The sequence below is a fragment of the Molossus molossus genome, unplaced genomic scaffold, assembly GCF_014108415.1.
Source record: "Molossus molossus isolate mMolMol1 unplaced genomic scaffold, mMolMol1.p scaffold_m16_p_21, whole genome shotgun sequence".
Lineage (NCBI taxonomy): Eukaryota > Metazoa > Chordata > Mammalia > Chiroptera > Molossidae > Molossus > Molossus molossus.
The window spans coordinates 29905838-29930496 of NW_023425357.1; the positions used below are offsets into that span (position 1 = coordinate 29905838).

Sequence of the window (24659 nt, forward strand, 5' to 3'; positions counted from 1 at the left end):
AACCAACACAGGATTGTTACTTAGTGTAGGTATCATTACTGGAATCTACAATGTACGAAGTTGATATATTTTCCCAATATTCATACTTTTTTTAAACAGATTTTCATTGAATGCCTACCATGTGCCAGCCATTGTGCCAAGTGCTTGGGCTGTATCAGTTAACAAAACAGACACTGGTTCCAGCCTGTGTGGAGTTTCCAGTTCAGCAAGGAGAGAGACAATACACATATATTAAGTATGTGGTGTGTTAGAAAATGTCAAGTGTTGTGGGAAAAAGAAAATCTGAGGAGGGTAAGGGAATTGGGAGCATGGGGTGAGCGTGAAGTTTACAAAATTGAATAGGATGGTCAGGGTAAGTCTCATTGAGAAATTGAGATTTGAGGGAGATAAGGTAGTTAACCAAGCTGCTATCTGGGAAGAGAATATTTTAGGCAGAAGGAATGACTTGAAGCAAGGCCTAGGGGAGGCGCATGCCTGAGGTGAAATGAATGGGGGATAGTCATAGGAGAGGAAGACTGAGAGCTAAATGCTGAGCCAGGTGTGGTTGCCCTTTACTAAGATGTGGAAAGCTGCTGAGGCTTCTGAGTGGAAATGTCCACTGGCCAATTGGGTGTGTGAGGCTGGAGTCAGGGAGAGAGGTCTGGACTGAGGATAAGACATTGGGGTCAGCAGGATATAGCCTTGGGACTGAATGAAGTCACTCAGGGAGTGAGTGTAGATGGAGAAAAGCAGTCCAAGAATTCCATGCTGGAAGATTCCCAGATGCCTTCAAAGAAGCCAGCATTAACAATCAGACGAGTCCAAATCCTGGGTCATTGTACAGGCAGGGGGACTGTTCTAGATTAAAGGAGACTGATTTTCTTGGTTTGAAAATTTTCAAAATGAAAAGTGTGTGAGGGAAAAATAAGTAGAAACTTAAAATATACTTTGCTGCCAAAGAATAATTAGCCTCAGAAAAAGAACAAGCAACTCCTACTAAAGTTTCAGATCCGCTAATTTTTCTCCAGCAGCAGCAAGACTTTTGTTTCTTTCTGGATTCCAGAGAGCATCTTTTCAAGGATGGTAAGAGTGGGGATGACTATGTGCCAGGCATTGTGCTAGGTGCTACCACATACAATTGCAGGCGTTATTTCTGAACTTCTCTATCCCAGCTTGTCCCCTTAGCAAATTCTTTCTCATCTTTTACATTTCAGACACCTTCCCATCCCTCTCTGCAGCCTTCCCCAACTCACACCCTTATGCTCCTACTGCCCTTACTGGGCAGCCATTTTCTCATAATGTAATTACTTGTTTGTGTGTCTGTCTCTTGCACAAATTAATTAAATGAGGGTAAGAAACCTGTGTCTCTATCTCCAGTGGCCAGCGAAGAGTCTGGCACACTGAAGGCACTCAATAAATAAGAGCTGAGTTGACTAATAGCTCATGTAATCATCACTCTTCAAGGTAGTTATTACTATCCTCATTTTACTAATTGTTTACTTGAGGCTCAGAAAAATTAACTCGCCCAGGGTTGTTGTTTTTTTAAGATTAATTGGCAGGGGCAGGTTTCTTTTTGTTTTGTTTTGGTTTTTTATCCTCACCCGAGGACATTTTTTCCATTTTTTGTTCAGATAGAGTGGGAAGGGGAGAGAGGGAGAGAAACATCGACGTGAAAGGGACACATTAAGTGGTTGCCACCTGCATGACCCAACCAGGGCCGGGGACAAACTGCAACCGAAGTATGCGCCCTTAGCGGGAACCGAACCCGGGTCTCTTGTGACCGCAGGCCGAAGCTCTAACCGCTAAGTCAAACTGGCCAGGGCGGGGCAGGTTTCTGTACAGTGTGCAAAGCCACTGTACCCCACTGCTTTAAAAACACAGCTTCAAAATAGTATTAGTGATATGTGTGACTTAGCTGTGCAAGCAACGCTCAGATATTCCAGTATTCTTGTCTGCAGTCTAGATTTTGGATTTTCCTGGCCCTCGTGAAATTAAATTTGACCATCAACATAGAGGACAGCCCTGGCAGGTTTGGCTCAGTGGTTAGAGCATTGGCCTGCGGACAAACGAGTTGCAGGTTCAATTCCGGTCAAGAGCACGTATCTCGGTTGCAGTTCGTCCCCAGCCCTGGTCACGGTCATGTGGGAGGCAGCCAGTCAATGTGTCTCTTTCACATCGATGTTTCTTCCTCTCTCCTTTTTCCACTGTATCTGAAGATAAATGGAAAAAGACCCTCAGGTGAGGATTAAAAAAAAAACATAGAGGACAAATTGAAAGTTTAAATGTGTTTCCTATAGGAAGCTGTAATAGATACAAACAGAGATATGATGCTTCTGAATGATTTTAAGTAGTTTAAAAGTATTAGCTGAGAGCCCAACCGGTGTGGCTCAGTGAATTGAGTGTCTGTCCCATGGACTGAGAGGTCCCCATTAGATTCCTGGTCAGGGCACATGCCTATGTTGCAGACTCGATCCTCAGTAGGGGGCATGCAGGAGGCAGCCAATCAATGTTTCTCTCTCACATCGGTATTTCTGTCTCTCAAAAAAAAAAAGTATTAGCTTGAGAGAATAGTCAAATCTATGGAGACAGAAAGTAGACTAGTGGTTACCTAGAGTTGGGGCCGTGGGGGTGACTACTAATCCATGAGAGGATGTTTTTTAAGGAGATGACAAAATGTTCTAATAATAGATAGTAATGATGCCTGCACAGCTGAATATACTAAAAACCATTGACTTGCACACTTTAAATGGCTGGATTCTTTAGTATGTTAATTATATCTCCGTAAAGCTGTTATAAAAGGTATTAGCTGGGAATAAGAAATGGTCAGTCATCAACTTTTCCAACATTTTTTAAAAAATACAAATAAATTCAGTACCTTATATGTAGTTGGGTTATTGTCTCTCTTATTTTTACTCTTAGAGGAAAACTGTTCCTCAGCACAGCTAAGTAGTTGGGGTTAGAGGGCGGTTATATGTGAGACTGTCAGTGTACACTAGCTCCAAGCCTCCTTCCTTCATCTGGGCAGTGAGAATGATGAACACACTCACACAGTCTGCTGAATTACCAGTTGAGTCTCACAGTGATGGGAAGGACATCATGAAGTCACTGCCGCCCCAGGAGAGGGTCACAGACTGATGGCTGCTCTGGGGCAAGCACCTTGCTCTCACAGCAGGTAGAGAGTGATGCCTAGTTTCCCAGAGCAGATGGTTAATATGCAATGATGAGTCAAAGAATTCAATAGTCTACCCTTCAGATCTTTAGTTGATCACATTAGTTTTGTTTTGTTTTAATTCCTTCAAACCATCTGTGTATGGCAGGGTCATTTTAGCAGAACTTCATCTCCCAGCCAGTGATTGCTAAAGCACCTTTTTCTAACCTTTGGCCATGACTCACAGTCATACATTCACATTATGACCCATTGTGGGTCATGATCATAAAAGCACGTGCTCTGCCCTGGCTGGTTTGTCTCAGCGGTTAGAGCGTCAGCCTGCAGTCCAGAGAGACCCGGGTTCAGTTCCCGCTAAGGGCACGTACCTTGGTTGCAGTTAGTCCCTGGCCCTGGTTGGGGTTGTGCGGGAGGCAGCCACTCGATGTGTCCCTTTCACGTCAATGTTTCTCTCTCTCTCTCTCTCTCTCTCTCTCTCTCTCTCTCTTTCTCTCTCTCTCTCTCTTCCTCTCTCTCCCTCCCACTCTATCAGAACAAAAAATGGAAAAATGTCCTCAGGTGAGGATTAATAAAAAAAAACAAACAAAAAAAAAACACGTGCCCTAAGGGGATTCCCAGAATGTAAAGACACGAGATTCGTTCAAGGTTGGTCCATCACTCAGCAGTGGGATTGGTGACAGCAACCCTGAAGAATAATCTACATCTCTGAACTTTAAACTGCTTTAGCAACCCTGGCTGGCAGATTAAGGAAAGAGACTCTATTTACCATTTTCTCTTGCCTTAGAGAGAGAGGATGGGAATTCTTTCTTGGTGGTCAGTGATGCAGTGGGTAAAAATCTTCCATCTATTAGAGAGAAACTGTGTGGTTATACAGATTGCCCAGCTGTGGTTAGCATCTATGAAAATCATTTCCTGCATGAAATAAAAAGAAAGTTTCCTGCTTTCTCTACCAAACTCTGTGGGAACAGATACTTCTCTTTGTTGAAATTCATTGCATTGCCTTAGCAAAGTGACATCGTGGGCTCAAGCTGACCCCACTTTTGATCATCATTGTGTTTCCCATGGGCTCTTTAACTCCTGGATTGTGAGGGGTGCTGTGACAAGGGTAAACTGCTGATGCTGGTGATGATGTGCCCTGGCTTTTTAGGGGGTGGGGGTAGCTGCCCCTGTGGATGGGGGCAGGTTGAGGTCTGAGCCTCAAGTTGCCCATTGAGTTGGGATTATGGCTTCTAAGAGGCAGGAGAAGGTACCCTGGCAACTAAGTGAGTAAGCAGTGTGACAGATGCCATCATGAGAGGGATTTGGAGTTAGGCCCCTGCAGGAGTGCCAAGTCCAAAAATGACCTTTCTTACCACTTCAGCCTCATTAACGAAAGGACCATAAAACATACTTCTCTCCAGACAGAACTTTGAGGTGTCAGGAATCAAAGCTGTTTCCAATGTCTATATCCTTCTCATTTGGAATTGAGCATGCTTATTTAGTAGCAGTGAGAAGTTTGGGAGGGAGGGAGTAATTTTGCAAAATGTATGCTAGCCAATTTGTGAGTTTCGTATGAAGCCATGTGGTTAATGTGCTAACCCCTTTCTACAAAGGAGCACAGGCATAACTTGTACTCAGTGAGGTGTCTGTGATAATCACACTGAAGGAATAGTTTTGGTCTGGCTGAAGATACTCCTACATCTGAAACTTTAACCTGATCTCAACCTAGGCAGTGCCCAATAATTGAAAATTTATTTTATGTTGACATCCTCAGATATTTTCATGAGGGAGATAAGAGATTTGCCCGAAAGAAAGAGAAAGCTGAAGGTCAAGGAAAAAGTAGAATGCTGAGAAGGCATGCCAACTCCCTAATCAACAATTAGCCAAACAACCCATAATCGAGGCACATTTATCTTCTGTGCCCCATGCTGTGCTCCTCAAGTTAGCTAGTTTGAGAGAGACCATGTGTGCCCAATTGTGCTTTCCTGACAAGTGGTCAGGGTGAGTGTGGCTCCTGCCCTCAGCCCCGCAGTAGACCCTGGACATGCCGTGGCTTAGCACTGTGGCAGGAGAAAGCCAGCAAAGCTCAGCTTCAGCGAGGTCGTTGACTTGTTAGCTGCCAGATCCTGAGCTGCCTCATCTTTTCTTTGCCTCTGTGGCTGTGATTATTTAAGAGCCCATATGGAACCGGTATCTGGAAAACAAGCTATGCCCTCCTCAGTTGAGCTCCCAGGGTTCTGCATAAAGAAAAATGTCATTATGGGCTTTATTAGAAGCTGTATTTAATAATTCCTTTAAAATTCTGTCTCAGAAATGTAAATTGCCTGTTTATGTTGGTCAGTACATTATTCTCCCCAGCTGTGCCTGATCATACAAATTAAAGCAACAGCAGTTTGCACCTCAGGGGGAAAGCAGCCCCTTCCCCAGGCATTACCCTCATTCCCAAAAACTAAGCATTTCTTCCTTGGAGAGCCCCCTGGCCTCTTCACTCCCCAACTTCAGTAAAATGGAGGCCCTTCTCACTTTGCTATGACCCCTCCACCATGGGAATGGCACAAGGAAGGAAGTTGCTAGAGCAAAGGCAGGAAGGGATGTGGCATTATCTTTCCCAGGCCATGAGATGAAACCACATGGGAGTGGGACAAAAGAGAAAGGAAATTCAAAAGTATCATTTTCTAGAGGTCTGGTGGGCCAGTCAGAAGGATTTTTCTTTGCCACTGACTTCCGTGTCACTTAACCCTTACACATACCAGGCCCCTAGACCCTTGAGAAGAGTATCCAGGTATCTAGGTGAACGCTTCTGGGTTGGCTGGAGACCTCTGTTCTCGCCATTGGCCTGGCCAATCTAGGAATCTGCTGATTCCATAAACCTTGGCCTTTTCTCTTTTACCATTCTTTGACTGTTTAGAGACTTTCTTATCGCCAGAGTTTTATCATCCCTTTGGGATTTTCTGAATATTTGATCCTTAGACATGGACAGGGCATTACAGAGTGAAGCACCAGAAATAAGCAGTCAGAACTTCTTGAACTTCCTGAGAGTATTACTCTACATGTTACACATTAATTATAAATTAATTACACAGGGAGATTGTACCATCTTACCCAGGGGACCACACTTATCATCTTTAGTCCTGGACTGAGCTGACACTATGTGCCTATCACTATGTGGTGGTGCAGTAAGAAGTACCTAGCCTCGTCCAGGTGACATACTTGGTGTAGGAAACCGACAAATCCTAAACTAGCAATATTACATAATAAAACCATCCTGGATTCAAGAAATTGGCAATGACGCCAATGACTGCCCCCCTCCAAAACAAACAAACAAAATATACTATGTGCCTTCATAGTATTTGGTTACAATTTGTGCCTGTATGATTATCTCATAAGAAAATATAGGAGCCCTGGCCGGTTTGGCTCAGCAGTTAGAGCATCAGCCTGCGGTCCCGAGAGACCAGGGTTCGGTTCCCGCTAAGGGCATATACCTCGGTTGCAGTTTGTCCCCGGCCCTGGTTGGGTTGTATGGGTGGCAACTACTCGATGTGTCCCTTTCACATCGATGTTTCTCTCTCTCTCTCCCTCCCGCTCTATCTGAACAAAATATCAAAAAATATGTCCTCGGGTGAGGATAAAAAAAAAAAATTAAAATATAGGAGACCATGCTGGATTAAAAGATGAAAGGAGACTAAGGAAACTTCAAACATGGAATAAAGCAGATGTTTCACACACATGTTATAAAGATGTAGAGCAGCTGAAATCAAATCAAACTTAAGTGCAGTTCATTCTTGGGTTGGCCTAAGAGCAATAAAACAGCAAATCATTTTCTATTTGTAGAAAAACTGAAGCTGCTGCTATTTACCAGGTTTTATTTTACCTTTTACTGATAGCTGCCCCCCCCCTTTTTTTTTGCTGGCACTGTATCAATTTCTGTAATTGATCTAAGAGTACTAACAATTTTGCAAGCCACAGAATGTTAAAGATCATGTGGAACTTCGTATGTCACTTCTGGTTTCCCAGTTTCCTGAACCTGATGTCCCATAGAATACTGTCAGTACAAGGTTGGGAAGTGAGTGGGATTTAAACTCTCTCCCTAATGTACTGCTAGCTTCTAGTCCATTCCTTGAACGGTCTGGTCTTGGGCTTTGGGGAAATTACTTAGAGATTTACACAGGTGTGGAGTGAAATTGGCCCAGGGATTGGGGCTTTACTTTTCATTCTTATGGATTTCAGCTAAATCCAAAGAAGATCTGAAACAGAACAGTGGTTCCAAGCAGACAGTTCTCACTGAAGAATTATCATCATAAACTGTCTTTCCACTATTCAGGAAGTACCGTGCCAGTTCCAGATCCTTGTGTGACTCTGGAAAATAGTTCACATGCCCTACAGGTTTGGCTCCGTGGTTACCTTGTCAGCCCGCAGACCGAAGGGTCTTGGGTTTGATTCCTGGTCAAAGACGTGTACCTAGGTTGCAGGTTTGACCCCTGGCCCTGGTCCACTCTGTCTAAAAATCAATGGGAAAATGTCCTCAGGTGAGGATTAACAATAACAACAACACAATTTTTTAAAAAGAAAATAGCCCATGTATGAGCTACAAAAAAGTCCACTCCTATCTTGTAAACAGATGACAAATACTAAGGAAACTACATATCTCTGCCAAAGAATCTTTGTTCCAAATAATTTACATTTTAGTGGTTATGCAAGTTATGAGATAGAAGGCATAGACTTGAGCCAGGCTCTACATGTTGAAGCTCTAAATAAGGATCAATAGTGCCTCCAAGTACATGTGTTGACCCCATCCTTGCTGGTTTTGTTTTGGAGCTACTTTTTCTGGCCTGTCAGTTAAAGTGTAATGTTGAATCTTTTTGTTCTGAAAAAAAATTGCATAAGTCCACTGTCATCATGGGGATTTAGTTCATTAAACATGTAGTGATCATGTACCATGGCAAGACTGTGTGCTACACTGTGGTTGAGTCAAGAATGAGTAAGGTAGCCCGGCTGATGTGGCTCAGTAGCTGAGCATTGACCCATGCACTAAGAGGTCGCCGGTTCAATTCCCTGTCAGTGCACCTGCCCAGGTTATGGACCAAACCCCCAATGAGGGGGCATGCAGGAGGCGGCCATTCAGTGTTCTCTCTCATCAATGTTTCTATCTCTCTCGCTCCCTTCCTTTCTGAAAAATCAATAAAATATATATATATATATATATATATATATATATATATATATATATATTTTAAATTAGGATATTAGAATATTTTGCCCCGACCAGTGTGGCTCAGTGGTTGAGCATCGAGCCATGCACCAAGAGGTCACCAGTTCGATTCCCAGTCAGGGCACATGACCAGGTTGTGGGCCTGATCCCCAGTGGGGGGCATGCAGGAGGTGGCCAATCGATGTTCTCTCTCATTGATGTTTCTCTCTTTCCCTCTCCCTTCCTCTCTCTAAAAGAAAAAAATATAGAAAAAAGAATGAGTAAGATATAGGCCCTGTATACATTGAGTTCAGAACAACAGGAAAAATAAGAATATGTGCCCCCACTACCACCACCAATTAGCATGATAGAAATTGGAGTGTGGAAGGCATCTCCAAAGGTTATCTGTCCCCATCTCAAGCATCAGCAAGATAGGGAGAAGACAAGTTGGATGTCAAAAGAATTGGGTACTAGTCCCAAGTCTCCCACTGTGAAATGGGCAGGTTTCTTAAAACCTTCTTGGAATCCTTCTTGCATTCTCTAAAATAAGAAGGTTGGATTAAATAGCCTCTCAGCTCCTCCCTCTTTGTGCCTTCATAGTACGTGGTTACAATTTATGCCTATATGATTATCTCATCTGTTAGGTTTTCTCCTTGAAGCCAAAGATTATGCCCTGTATTGTTGGGTCCTCAGTTCCAAGCACAATGTTTGGTATATAGTAATTTCTCAGTAATCTCTGTTGAATGAATACAATGAATGAATGAATCACTCTAAATGCATTCCCAAATCTAAAATTCTATTCTGTGGGATGGCTAGGTGCTTGAGCTGATTTGAAAGATAATGGGGAAAGATGTTCCCCACTTTGCCTTCACAACCAGTTGTGTTCTGTCATCCTTTCTAGTTCCACTTAAGAACTTATTTTTCCAGTTCCTTTCCAGTACCTCTTATAAATAACAGCAGGATCCAGAGCCTTACTGAGGATGGCCAGGTAGAACACTGCTTTTGCTACAGTTGTTTGTGTCACCCTGAGTCCATGCTCATGGGGTGGAGCAGAGCAAACAGTTACTATATAATATCTTTATGAAAGACTTAGCAGGATGGAGTTGATCATTTAGTTGCACTCAGTTTTGTTAAGCTTACATTTCTGGAGCTAAAGAGAAACAATTCTAGCAAATTTATAGTTGTAAAGTTTGAATTTAGAGAGGAAAAAGACAACTGTCATTTTGTCTTTTTTGTCCCTTTTCCTTTTCTGAGTTTCTGAATTACTGTGAGGTCTTGGCTGGTGTCTGGTGTTGGTAGAGGTCATAAGGCTGGGTGGGAAGGGAATGGAAGATATAATTGCTGATTGATAAATAACTGGACAGAACAATAAAGAAAAGTTTGGTAAGAATCGCCAGTATGCCTGCTGCACTCAGCAATGCTCTCTTATGGCAGGGAAGCTGGCTGGCTGGTTGGAGTGAAAGCCATGCTCCTCAGACAGGATTAGTCTTTGCATCGAACTTGTAGTAAGGTATATAGAGTAGTGTGACATTCAGGAGGAGATGGTGGAAATGTCATTGTTACATTGAAAACATCTTGGCAACAGTACTCTGGATGTGTCTGAGTATAACATTCTGGATGTTATCTGTGAGTGAACAAGTGCATGGTGCATTTCCTTGGACTCTGACTTGCAGAGTTCATGGCTGGGGGTGGAGGTGGTCAGAGCCAACTTTTAGCAGAACCATCAGGCTTAGGATCCAGAACAGAGAGAAATCAGTGGTGCCTTTGAACTGCATTGGTTCCTGCTGACAGCAGAGAGGTCTCCAAGGCAATTCTGTCCTCCCTCTCCACAGCTTTCCAGTCTACACAGCTGCCAAATGCCTTTGGGAAACCAGTGCTGATTTACTGCGCCCCCAACTCCCACAGCGCTCAGGGACAGAGACGTGCCACTGCAGTGCCCTCTGCGTTGTCCTTTCATAGCACAGAGAACCAGCCGCCCCTGCCCAGAAGCTGATTCCTTCTTGCCTACCCCAGTTTTCCAGAAAGTCTGATTGATAAACCTTCACAGCAGAGAGAGGGCCAAGGTCCTGGTAAATCTGCCTTCCTGAAAGCTGCAATGGAATGACGCCAGGATTATGCCACTAAAGCTCCCTGTCGAGGTGGGAGAGTGAGAGCTTGAAGGCCTACAGGGACCCCACATGCCAGGCTCCAAGAAGAAAGTGCTGGTCTCTCAGTTATGAGCCTGTCTGTGTTCTGGCTGCTACTATAAATGTGTCATTCACTTTGATTTAGCTTCAAATAAAAGGCAGGTAATTTTGCTTTCTAGACTATCAAATTAGGAAATTATGAACCATGTTAATGATCCAATGAAGGCAGATCTAGAAGCTTTCCCCTAAAGCATAATAGCACAGGTGACATTTTGCTGATATTTAATGGTGAACAAGGCCATGGTGTGGGACTATGGCTTTTTGCTTTGCTAGAAGCCTCTTCACTGCTATGCAGCAAAAAATCATTTTCTCATAGGCTTCTCAAAGTGATTTGTGGAAAAGATGGTATAATCTGGCACTACCATCAGAGCTACAGGCTGAGGGGCAGAGATGGTGTCCAAGGCCTGTGGTGCTGCCCCGATACGGTGAGGGGACCCTGGGTTGTTGAGAGCTGATTGGTGAATACAAGTGGAAATTGCTCCCCTTAGAACCACCCCAATTTAAAAGTGTTTTGAACACTATTTTTGTTGTTAATTCTCACCTGAGAATATTTTTTCCAGTGATTTTTAGAGAGAGTGGAAGGGAAGGGCAGAGAGAGACATTGATGTGAGAGAGACATATTAATTGGTTGCCTCCTGCACATGCCCTGACAGATGGTGAGGATTGAACCTGCAACCCAGGTACTTGCCCTTGATCGGGAATTGAACCCAAGACCCTTTGGTGCACAGGCCAACACTAACCACTGAGCCAAACCGGCCAGAGCTTGAACACTTTGTTATTTTTTGTTTTTTTTTTTTAATGTTTTTATTGATTTTTTTAGAGAGAGAGAAACATTGATTGGCTGCTTCCTGCATTCCCCTCACTGGGGATCGAACCCACAACCAGAACATGTGCCCTGACCAGGAATCGAACCAGGACCTCTCAGTCCATGGGACGACACTCATTCCACTGAGCCATACTGGCTGGGCGTGCTTGAACACTTTGTATTCTACAAAGATCCGATTCTCTCTAACTGATTGATCCTGTGATCTAGGTAACATTGTTGGGTTTATCGAGTGCCCACTATTTGCAGAACCATATCCATGTTCTCTAGAGAGATTTGGAGTATCCACACAAGGAAAATTGTGTTTCTTTTATATGTCCTAGTTAGATTCCTCTCAAAGCAGAACTTTAGATAAGACTTTAAGTACAGGTAGGTTATTTGGGACGCCATCCTAGGAAGCAGGAATGTGGCAGTGGGAAGAGTGAGACAGGGAAGTAGGACACGCGTGCATTTCCAGTCACGAGGGCTCAATGCCACCAGAACTTCTGAGAAGCATTCAGAATACCTCCCAAAATTGCCTGTGTGAGGACAGGAGGCTGGGCCTTTGGCCACCAGCTCCTGCCTCCATGAGGGTGGCCTCATTGGCATGAATTCCATCACATGTCCAGGCAATGCTTATGACACGTAGGCAAGGTCAAAGGAGGCCCTGCAGCCAGAAATGGAAAGCCTCCGGGTGTGTGCTTTGGTGGAATGTTGTCAGCAGTGACACTGAGCTTGCTCAGAATTGACCCTTGTGGGGGACAACTGAGATTAGAGTCCTTACACATCTGCTATGGAAGGGATTCATGCGATAATAGGAAAAAAACTGGGGTGCAATAGAAACACCACCTGGAAGTGGCTAACCTAGATTGAGGGAAGAGTCCTGGAAGGCTTCCTGGAGGGAGTAGTTTCTAAGCTAAACAGGACCGGATGAATGGGAGGGAGGCAGGTGGAGGTGAGGTACAGGTTCAGGACTGTATAGTTGGAGCATAGATTGCAAGGGTAGGTGAGAGAAGATCAGGAGGAACTTCCCAAGTTAAAGAGTTTAGATTTATTATGAGAGCAATAGGGGCCCAGGGAGAGACATTTAAGCAGAAAGACATCATAAGCTTTGTGTTTTAGAAAAATTCACTCTAATGACAGCATGTAGAATAGATGGCAGGATGGAGTAAGTTGGGGAGACAAGAGAAGGGGCTGCTGAATTATCCAGGTGAGAGAATACAACAATATGAAGCAAGGTAGTGGCAGTGAGGCAGGTGAGAAGTAAAGAGATTTGACATACTGACTTTCTAAACTCCCAATCATGCTCTGCTCCTGGTAAAATAGTGTGTGTGTGTGCGCGCGCACGCACACACACACCCCCTAATGGAGAGGTTGTTGTAGGGAAATAATTTTTAGAAATGTGATTGAAAGCTCATAAAGAGCCATTTGGAAAATTCTTATCCAAATTGGGAAGTAAAATAGCTGTCAGAAAATATTTAAGTAAATTCTCACCTTGGAGATGAGACAGCACAGTGGGCACTGGGTATCGAAAAGACCTTGCTTCATCCTGGATCTGCATTTTCTATTGGTTTGACCTTTGTTGTATCATTTAACCTCTTTAAACTTTGTTTATTTATGCAGCTCAAGAAAACTATTATCATTGAGCCTTGAGCATGAGGATGCCTACCCAGCCTATTCTGAGTTGATCTTAAATTAACAGCATGTAGTGGGATATGACCACAATAGGGAAGTTAACATCCTCTTAGTCAACATGAATACAATGAGAGTGTGGAGGGAAATTTTTAGCCCCAAGAGTCTTGTGTGTAGTGTATACACTGGCCTGTCGGCTCACTCCAGGACGGGCAGTGACCCATCCTTCACTGACTTTGTGCTGCAGGGAGGTGGGGTTTCAGAATGGTTAGTGTGACACTAGGTCATCTCAAAGCCGCCTCCTCCAACCCTGAGACACAGTGCTCCTCTTTCATAGGCCATAGTGGGAATAAGATAAGAAAATGTCTATGAAGATACTGGAAGAATCATTCTGGACAAGTGAAAGGCATTGATATTATCAGTAGGCCTCGTGATGTTGTTAGCTCATAGAGGTTTCTAAATGTTTTTAACTCTCCTTGCATATCTCAGTACAGTAGAAAATAACTTGCTGTTTCCTGCATGCTAGTATATAATGTGTCTTGTTTCATAAAGAGACCAAAAGCCATATTCCTTCCCCTTAATACCACCTTCTTACTAACTAGCTACATTCTTTTTTTTCTTATTTTTATCTCATAACATTGACTGGAAACATTTGACCTGCTAAGACTTGAACTTGGGCATATGGGGTTTCTCCCACAGTTCATGATAGCAATACCAGCAAATAGAACACAGGCTGTACATTCCCTGCTTTCCGGGTAAGGAATGTTCTCTACCACCTGGGAAAAACCAGGGCCTTGACTCACAGGAGTTGAAAGGAAACTGATCTCAGAATCCTTTTAAGATATTGTGACTTCTTGATCATCAGTGTTGGGATCTGGTTCTCTTTCTCTTAAAAGAATTCCCTGGGGCTTCAGTGCACAAATGATGACAGTGATTCAGTATGGCTAACATTTATTGTACCTTTACTCTGTGCCAAGTGCTGTTTTAAGCACTTTATGAATAAGATATTCTATAGCCCATGAGTAGCTATTCACTTTGTAGATTAGGAAATCGAGGCAGATGTGGTTAAATAACTAGCCTAAAGTCAGTCAGAGCTGGAATATGAACCTAGTCATGTGATCCTAAAGCTGTGTCTGAATCATCTCTGCTTCTCCCTCCTGGCAAGCAGAGACCTGTCAGAGCATATCCAGGTCTTCAGGATGTTCTATCCCCAGGTCCTTAGAGCGATCAGAGATGTTAAGCAGGAACAGTGTATTAGAATTCTGGTCTATTTAACATGTTCTCCACACCAGACAGGAAGTACCCTAGACACAAACATGTCCCGTTAAGATAAGTAGCTCGGCCCTGGCCGGTTTGGCTCAGCGGTTAGAGCATCGGCCTGCGGTCCAGAGAGACCTGGGTTCGGTTCCCGCTAAGGGCGTGTACCTCGGTTGCTGTTTGTCCCCGGCCCTGGTCGTGCAGGTGGCAGCCACTCGATGTGTCCCTTTCATGTTGATGTTTCTTTCTCTCTCTCTCTGTCTTCCTCTCTCTCCCTCCCACTCTACCTGAGTAAAAAATGGAAAAGTGTCCTCGGGTGAGGATAAAAAAAAAGAAAAAGATAAGTAGCTTGAATCCAGGGAGCCCCATGCCAATCAGAAAAACCATTAATCAAATATAGTTTTCACCCTGGCCAGTTGGGCTCAGCAATTAGAGCATAACCTTGTGGACTGAAGGGTCACAGGTTTGATTCCCAATTAAGGGCATGTACCTGGGTTGCAGATTCCATCTCCAGTCCCAGTCAGGGTCATGCAGGAGGCATCTGATCGATATGTGTCTCTCACATTGATGTTTCTCTCTCTACTCTCTTCCTCCTTCCCTGCTATCTAAAAATCAATGGAGCCCTGGCTGGTTTGGCTCAGCGGTTGGAGTGTCAGCCTACGGACTAGAGAGTCCCGGGTTCGGTTCCCGCAAGGGCACGTACCAAAAAAAGTAAAATAATGAAGACTGGCCTAAGCCCTTAAAAAAAAAATCAATGGAAAAATATCCTCAGATAAGGATTAAAGAGAGAGAGATTATAGTTTTCATATACTGCATGTTTTCACTTTTCCTAGATTAAAAAGATCAAGTGGCATGAGCAGCCTTTTGGGGAAAATTGGAGCCAAGAAGCAGAAGATGAGCACCCTAGAGAAGTCCAAATTGGACTGGGAGAACTTCAAAGAGGAAGAAGGCATTGGTGAAGAACTAGCCATCCACAATCGAGGGAAGGAAGGGTAAGAATGAATAAATGCTATTCCTCTAGAAAATCCTAAGAACTCTGAAATAGTTTATTGTAGACAGGCCACCCAACCTGTTCATTTGTTTGTTTGTTTGTTTGTTAGTCCTCACCCAAGGTTATTTTTCCATTGGATTTTAGACAGAATGGAAGGGAAGGAGGGAAGGAGGGAGGGAGAGGGAGAGAGAGAGAAGGAGAGAAGGAGAGAGGGAGGGAAACATTGATGTGAGAGAGACACATCAACTGGTTGTCTCCTGCACAACCTCTATCAGGGCCAGGGATGAACTGCAAACAAGGTATGTGCTCTTAATCGGAATTGAGCCAGCAACTCTGTGGTCCATGAGCCAACACTAACCACTGAGCTACTGGTCAGGGCCAGGCCACCCAAATTAAATGAAAAATGTGAGTATTTTGGTTTGTCAGTGAAGCTCTATTCTAATGTGGGGCAGGTCCTGGCAGTGAGAAAACACTGGGGGGGCGACAGGAAGGGAGGGCCACATGAGCAGCACTTCTCTCAGGGACGGGCACGTCTGCCAATCTCAATTTGCTGAATTACAGCTCCTGTGAACTGTAAGTGAACTCATTTATTCACGTGGTCAGCTGTGGCTCACTGTATCAGTCTTGGCCTGACCTGTGTGATTTGGTCTTTTGAGAAGCCAGACTAGCTCAGCGCTTCAAAAGCAGCCAACAGAGTACCTAGAGGTCTCATTATCTTGGGATTTATTTTTATCCATGTCACTATGACCCAGGGTGGTTCATCCTTGCTTCTGCCTGTATGACATGCCAGCCCACAAACAGCATCCTGGGCATCACTTGCATCCCCTTCCTCTTCACTTTGGAATATAAAGAAGATGTCCCTAAACTATACATTTAGGAATATAGTCAAACCCCGGATGTCAAAAGACTCCAATCTCAAATAGTTCCGTTCTCAATCAAGTTAATCATGGAAATAATGTCTCAGTTGTCAAACTGAAGTTGTTGAACTTCAGTTCTCTACCAACAGCCCTTTCTGCTAATACCTTAGCATGATAAAAAGCATCTTTCAGGCAACAAACAAAGGAGAAAATACATAAATATGAGTCAGTTTAAACCTCACGTTATTAACATCTCGGGAAATTGTGCTGTGAATATTTTTGTGGGGTTTTTTGTTTGTTTGTTTTTTGCTTTTGTTGCTGGTGAATTAGCAATTAGCACGATTTCTTTTTTTTTTTTTCCCTTTATTGATTTTCAAGAGAGAAGAAGGAAGAGGGAGAAAGAGAAACATCGATGAGAGAGAACATCAATTGGCCGCCTCCTGCATGCACCCCACTGGGGATCAGGCCCACAACCTGGGCATGTGCCCTGACCGGGAATCAAACTGGTGACCTCTTGGTGCATGGGTTGACGCCCAACCACTGAGCCACACCTGCCGGGCCAGCACAATTTCAAAACATAGACCATCAAGAATGCTGATGTGCTGAGGGTGTAAAAGTGCTCACAAAACAATGATCACAGGCAATTGATGAAGTAGAAAAAATTTTGTTGATTTAGATAAATGAAAAGCTTAGTCAGTGATAGCATTTTGGAGGCAATCAGTGATATGTGAAAAAGCAAAGATGCTGCATGCTGACTTCCTAAAAGATACCCCCGGAACAAGTGCTGAAAGTGATTCTGATTCGTTTAAGGTTAGTAGGGGGTGGTTTGATAGATTTAAGAAAAGAAATGTTTGTTTATAAGATTAAACAGTACATTAGACATGCACTGTATATGAGAAAGGTCGAAACGGATTTATTTTGGGGTCTGAAATGGATTAATTCAATTTACATTATTTCTAAGGGGGGGGGGGTGATTCGGTTTTTGAACAAATCCCTTCTTGAACAGCCTTCCGGAATGAATTAAGTTCAAGAACCAAGGTTCCACTGTATCAAGAAAGAAACTGTAGTATTCAGTGAGTGCTTGGAAACATCAGAAGGCTAAGGAATGGAGCTACTACGGAGTGGGTTCATGGTTCAAGGTCAACACTCCTCACCCCTAACAGTGAAAGGAAGTGTTGTGTGGCCATCAGACAGTGCTCATCACCCTGCCCCTCACCAGTAAGGGTTGACTGTTTCTGGCACACTGGACACATCTCTGAAACTCACCTCCTGCACCAGTAAAATTGGAATGATGATAGGACCCTTGGTGGTTGTGTTACTGGCGAGACGAATTCTCATCTTCTTGAAGGAAAGATTTCAGTCGAGAGATAAAGTGCAGCCCTCACTGGTTTGGCTCAGCAGTTAGAGCATTGGCTCAAGGACTGAAGGGTCTCAAGTTCAATTGCCAGTCAAGAGCATGCACCTGAGTTACAGGTTAGCTCCTCGGCTCTTGTCGGGTTCTTGTGGGAGGCAAATGGGTGATGTGTCTCTCTCACAACAATGTCTCTTTCTCTTTCTCTCCCTCTCCCTCCCTCCCTTCTACTCTGGCTGAAAATCAATGGAAAAATATCCTTGGGTGATGATTAGCAAAAAAAAAAAAAGAGGGAGAGACAAAGTGCAACAAAGCAAGCAAGAATTTATTTACTGCAGCAAAAATACACTTAAGACAGTGAAACAAGGAAGGGCATAGAAGAAACAACAGGAGAGCCTAGGCTGGGCTGCTTTGGCTCACTGAGAAGTCAGAGAAAAGGGGACCTTGGAGATAGGTTATCAGGGGGTTAGCCCGGGATGAGCCACCGCTGCCTATTGCTCCCCTGGTTGCAAGTCTTATGGGGTACCTTAAAGGGAATGGTGGGGTGTGCTCCTCTTGGGGAGAGCATGTACTGGGTCTGTCCTTTGTGCTTAAGGGTATTTATATCTCTCTTGCAGGTGGGAATCTTAGGGGAGGTCTCAGGTGAGGGTCTCAATAGAATATTTAGCAGCTTTCCAGGTGTGTCCTTTCAGGGTCAGTCTCCAAAGATTGGTTGGAGTCAGGGCAGAGGGGCCATTAGTCCTGAGGCAGCCACAAGTGTTGCTTGTCTGGTTTTGCTGCTTTTCTGGGCCTGGAGCTGAAAAATACAGCTAAGGCCTAGATGTTATCTTTAGGGAGGAAAAGGTCAGGGAGTCTAAACAGCATAACTAGTGATATGTAAAGTCAGGGTGTCCAAACTGCATGACCAGCGATATGCTAAGGGAGTAAAGGTTACCCTGGGGGTAAGGTTTTTGTTTTCCCAGTTTTTCCCCTTGCCAGGCATCAGGACTTTCTGCCCTAGTGAGTTTCTGTATCTGGCCCATCATCCTTGCTTGGCTCATGTCTGTCTAACTGCCTATAATAGTTGTGAGGATCTCGGGAAATAATGTATCTACATTACATATAAGTACATAAAGCCCTGTGCAGAGTGCCTTTCACCTAAAGTTATGCATTTAGATTATTTACAAGCTAAACTATAATAAAAACAGGTGAGGGATTTATTTTGAGGGTCATATATTTTAAATTAGGTTTCAAATTATTTGAGGGGCCCTGGCCAGTTTGGCTCAGCGGTTAGAACGTTGGCCTGCGGTCCAGAGAGACCCGGGTTCCTGCTAATGGAACGTAACTCAGTTGCAATTTTTCCCCGGCCCTGGTTGGGTCGTGTGGGTGGCAACCACTCGATGTGTCCCTTTCACATCGATGTTTCTCCCTCTCTCTCCCTCATGCTCTATCTGAACAAAAAATAAAAGAATGTTCCTGGGTGAGGATTAAAAAAAAAATTATTTGAGGGAACTGGGAAGCTGATCAGTATTTTCTTTTTTTTTAATCCTCACCCAAGGACTTTTTTTTCCATTTTTTGTTCAGATAGAGTGAGAGGCAGAGAGAGAAAAACATTGACATGAAAGGGACACATTGAGTGGCTGCCACCCGCACGACCAACCAGGGCCGGGGACAAACTGCAGCCCAGGTATGCGCCCTTAGCGGGAACCGAACCCGGGTCTCTCTGGACCGCAGGCCGATGCTCTAACCACTGACAAAACCAGCCAGGGCTGATCAGTATTTTTTTTTTATTTTTTTACTGACTTTATGAGCTTGTTTAACTGCTGGACTTCTAAGTCAGTCTGTGGAAGATGGAATGCCACAGGACAGAGGTGGAATTGCCAAAGCCACCTGAGAAAGGCCCCGGGTAAAACTCAGGCAGGAGTCAGTGTTATCTAGAGAAGCCTTCTGACATTTGCCCCAAACTTCCCCACTCTTTGACTCAGCTCTAAAAAATCACAGCTCCCCACCTCTTCTCCACATTTGCCCAGTGATCTAAGGCAGCAGGGGAACTCCCAGTGTGTGCCACATTCTATTGTTTCTCAGAATAGTGATTATATGGGTTAGACGATGTTCATTCTGCTTGAGTTTCTAGAGATCTTATAAAAATAAGGAGTAATGCTGATAAATATAAGAGAGAGTTAATAAAATTAAGACTGGAAGATAAAACAATTTCTAGGCAATGGAAAGTCGACTAACTGGGTTAGGGAACAACTGATTGTGTGCACCTTTTAAGTGCTGTGCTTTTCCCTCCTCTGAGACTTTTCCCCTAGACAGATAATTCCAGGGGTCTGATCAAGTTTTTCCAAGGCGGATCTGATGACTTCTGTGCTTTGCTTTTGGCTGTTTTTACCTGTCCTCTCCAGTATCCACCCCAATACCTCCTCTCATGTGCCTTTCCTAGCCCTGCAGGCAGATCAGAGGGCCTAGTCCCACATCCAGGGAAGGGACTGGAGCTATGTTCTCAAGTTGGCTAAACATGAGATTCCTCTAGGGATTTTTCCAAAGATCAGGGGACAAGGTCACCCCTGTACAGAGCTGCTAAATCATAAGTCATAATTACTTGTATCTTTAAAACCACTTCTAGGTGCTTCTGATGCACAGCCAGATTGAGAGTCACTTAGACACAGCATCAGAACTCTAGAGGTGAGAGCAAGACAGCCAGCTGCTGGGTGAGCCTTTCCAGCACATGGTAACTAGAGAGCCAACTTCAAAATGGGGTGTCAAGAAGGGCAAGAAGACTTTTATTGAGAAGTGTACCCAGTGTCACAGCATTGAAGGGAGAGAAGCACGAGAACCAAACCTGTAAGGTCTGTTTGGGAGAGACAGATCAGGCCCCCAGTTCTCCTACATAGATGCCAACAAAAGCAAAGGCATTATCTGGGGAGAGGAGCCTGTGCATGAATATGTGGAGAACCCCAAGAAGTGTAACGCTGGAACAACCCCTTTACTGAACAAATAAGGGGGAAAGGTCACATTTGATAAACTCTCAAAAAAGCTACCTATGAGTAACAGTTGGCCTCTGCCATGTTTATTATGAGATCATGACCTTTTTACAAACACCATATTTAAGTTGATCTCATGTACAAGGATTCTCCGGGCCGGTGTGGCTCAGTGGTTAAGCATTGACCCATGTACCAAGAAGTCACTGGTCAGGGCACATGCCCAGGTTGTGGGCCCAATCCCCAATGGGGGGCATGCAGGAGGTGGCCAATCAGTGTTCTCTCTCATCAATGTTTCTATCTCTCTCCCCCTCTCTCTTCCTCTCTCTCTCAAATAATAAAGAAAAAAATAAATAAATAAATAAAAAAAAAGGATTCAGGTCATGACTGGCAATAAAAATACTCCTGTTATGCAGTCTCATTAAAATAAGATTTGAGCCCTGGCCGGTTTGGCTCAGCGGTTAGGGCGTTGGCCTGCGGTCCGGAGAGACCCGGGTTCGGTTCCTGCTAAGGGCACGTGCTTCGGTTGCAGTTTGTCCCCGGCCCTGGTTGGTCGTGCGGGTGGCAGCCACTCGATGTGTCCCTTCACATCGATGTTTCTCTCTCTCTCTCCCTTCCTCTCTCTACCTCCCACTCTGTACAAAAAATGGAAAAATATCCTCGGGTGAGGATAAAAATAAATAAATAAATAAGATTTGATTGCCCTGGCCGGTTTGGCTCAGCCTTTAGAGCATTGGCCCGCGGACTAAAGAGTCACGGGTTTGATTCTGGCTAAGGGCACATACCTCGGTTGCAGTTTGTCCCTGGCCCTGGTTGGGGTCATGCAGGAGGCAACCAGTCAATGCGTCTCTCAATCAGTATTTCTCTCTCTCTCTCTCTTCCTCCCTCCCACTCTATCTGAAGATAAATAGAAAAATGTCCTCAGGTGAGGATTAAAAAATTATGATAAGATTGGATTGAAGTTAAAAGATTATTGTGCTTTTTGTGTTTTGATGGCAATTCCAGTTTAGTAAGTGCTATCATATGTTTGCCCTTATAAAGATTTGGTAGAATTTGAAGCTAGATTCATTATTATTTCCAATTTTTTAAAGAGTGATTTTGCTATTTTAAAATATTAACATGAGGGAACAAGGGACCTTGAGAAAGAACAGGCACAGGGTCAGATCCACAAAGAAGTTTTAGGCAATGGAAATATCAGATACAGATTTTAAACTTTAAAAAAAGGCCTTGCAGTTTTGAAAAAGACAATTTCTAGAAATGAAAAATATAATGACCATAATTAAAAACTAAATGGATAGATTTAACAGTAGTTGGACCAACTGAAAAGAGAATCCATGAACTGGAAAACAGAAGAAATTAATTCAGAATATAGTTCAGAGAGACAAAAAGATAAAAAATATATATATAGAAGGGGAAAGTTAAGCAACTGGGAGGACAGAGTAGGAAAAGATGAAAGACACCTCTTTATAGACTTTTTAAAATACAAGAATGCTGAGATAATAGAAATTCAAACTTAGACATATCAGAGTAAAACTGCAGAAAACCAAGGAGAAAGAGAAAAATCTTAAGAGCAGCCAGGAAGAAGAGACTTTCTGAAAGGAGGGGCATTCGACTGGCACCAATTCCAGCCAAAGACACTGAAATGATCTATTTGAAGTGCAAAAGTAAACAACCCCCAACCTAGACTTCCGTGTTACGTGTGTATATCTGTCTGTCTCCTTCAAAAATTAGGGCAAATATGGACACTTTCAGAATAATGAAAGCTGAGAGAGTTGCCCCCAGCAGACAGAGAAGCATATATGTGGGGAATTTAAACTAGCACTGACTATATAAAACAATAATGTTAATGTCTTGTACACTGTTGGGTTCTTTTCTTAAAGCAAGATAGTATTAAAACACCTGGCAACAAATACATAAACGTTAGAAGGCGGTAAGTGGAGTTTAGTTTTCCAAAGATCTTGTATTATCCAGGAGTAGGGTAAAGGTGTTGATTAAGTGTGCATATTCTTATAGATTCCAGTGATGGAGAGAGAATAATTAAATGATTTGTGAAATAAACCACAAAAAAAGAATTAAAGAAACCAAGCAAACCCCTGGCCAGTTTGGCTCAGTGGTTTGTTTGTCCATGGCCCGAAGGGTCATGGGTTCGATTCCAGTCAAGGACATGTACCTGGGTTGCAAGTTTGATCCCTGGCCCTGGTCCAGGTTATTCAGGAGGCAGGCAGTCAGTGAGTTCCTCTCACATCGATGTTTCTCTTTCTCACTCCTCCTCCCCTCCACTTTCTCCAAAAATCAATGGAAAATTATCCTTGGATGAGGATTAACCAAAAAAGGGGCGGGGGGGGGGACAGGTAGGAAAATAATAAACAGGTAAAAAATAATAAGCACAAAATAAGATGGTAGCTTTTCGACTTAATTTGTCAGACCTTTCATTAAATGTCAGTAAACTAAATGCTCCAGTTTAAAGACAGATGATACATTGAATTAAATAAAAAACAACTATTTTCTGTTTAAAAGAAACATATCTAAAACAATGGGATACAGAAATGTTGTAGACAAAATAGATTTTAAGGCAGATACATTACCAGAAATAAAGAGGGTGGTCTCCTCATGATAAAAATGTTCAGTTTATGTGGGAGATATAATAATTCAAATTCAAATGTACCATTTGACATTATCTATTGAAGCTCAGTGTAGTTATTTCCCGTGACTTAGCAATTTCACTCCTAGCTGCATTCCCAACAGATTCAGTTATATATTCTTCAAAAGACACATAAGAATTTAAACAGTACTTTTATAATATGCCCAAACTGGAAACAGCTCAAATGTCTATCAATAGTGTGACAGGCAAAGTGTTTATGTTCATACATGGGGTACTCTTCAGCAATGGGAATGAACATACAGAATACACTTTTTTTTATTATTATTATTGATATTAGAGAGAGGGGAGTAAGGGAGACAGAGATAGAAACATCGATGAAAGAGAACATCTGTTGACCGCCTCCTGCATGCCCCCTACTGGGGACTCAGCCCACAATCTGGGCATGTGCCCTGACCGGGAATGGGACTGGTGACCTCTTGTTGCGTGGGTCAACGCTCATCCACTGAGCCACACCGGCCGGGTGAACTTGAATAAATTTTAATAACGTAACACAAAAATGGTCATGCAATATGACTTAATTTCTATGCAGGTCAGAAACAGGCAAACCAATGTTCCCATTAGGTTAGTCTGTGAAAGAAGAAAGTCACAAAAGAATACACACAGTATAAGTCTGTGTCAAGTTTAAAATGAGGCACAAATAGACTGTAATGTCAAGGGAACAGAAACCTGAGAGCAAGGAAATGTGGGCAAGCTCACACCTGGCCAGGCTGGGTGTTGGAGTAAGAGTTTGCAGGGGCCTCCTTGCGGCTGGCAGCATTCCACTTCTTGACCTGCTGATGGCCACATGTGTTTATGTTTTATCTTGATTCATTTGCCTTGCCCATTTCATACACTTTTCTCTGCATGTTTGTGTTATATTTTACCATAAACTGAATTGAAACTGAGTTCAAATCCTGTCTTTACTACTAACCTGAGAAGTGCTCTAGTCCCAAGTTCTTCCTCTATAAAGTGTACCTCTCAGGTTTATCATGGGAATTAAATAAGTAGGGGAAATTTCTGACATGTTTGTAAATAGGAATCCCTCCCCGCCCAACCATTCCTTCACCCCTTTCTCCCAGTTGCCTTTACTGACCACGCCAAGTCTAAGACCTTACAGGAAAGCTAGGTGCTTTATTCTTTTAAATTCCTTGCTGGTGTATTTCTGCCAACTGTTTAGGAATACTTTCCACAATGTTGGCAAATACAGCTTAGGGGCATCTCCTACTCTCCCTGGCTCACCTTTCTTCCTTCTCTGAGCTTTTGAACTTGGGAAGTCCCAGGGCTAAGCTGTGCTCACATTGTCTCCCATAACAAAGCTCCCTAGTTCCACTTATTAGGTACTGTTTTCTGATGACTCTCAAAAAAGCAACCATTCCATTGAGCTCCAGACTCAAAAGTTAACATCCAAAACTACATACCTGTTTTCTTTCTCTAAACAGACTCCTCCCTCAGACTTCTAAAAAAAAAAAAATGGCACCATCGCCATCTACCCAACTATTAAAAGAAAAACCTAGGAGTCATTCTTGATTCCCTCTCTTGTCACTCATATCCTGACAGTCCAATAGACAATTCTGTCATAAAATATTACGTCCCCCCCACCATTTGCCCAGCCCGACTGCCGGCAGTCCAGTACAAGCCACAGACACCGCCTGTGCTCCCTGCTTCTACAT

General features: G+C 43.4%; 1 protein-coding gene across 1 annotated transcript in view; it reads left to right on the top strand.

The window, feature by feature from the left end:
- Window positions 1-24659, top strand: part of CFDP1 (craniofacial development protein 1) — a 121583-nt gene that overhangs the window by 91288 nt on the left and 5636 nt on the right. Inside the window, exon 6 of the mRNA XM_036275717.1 lies at window positions 15023-15181. Coding sequence (XP_036131610.1) covers window positions 15023-15181 — 159 coding nt within the window. The remainder of the gene's footprint in view (window positions 1-15022; window positions 15182-24659) is intronic.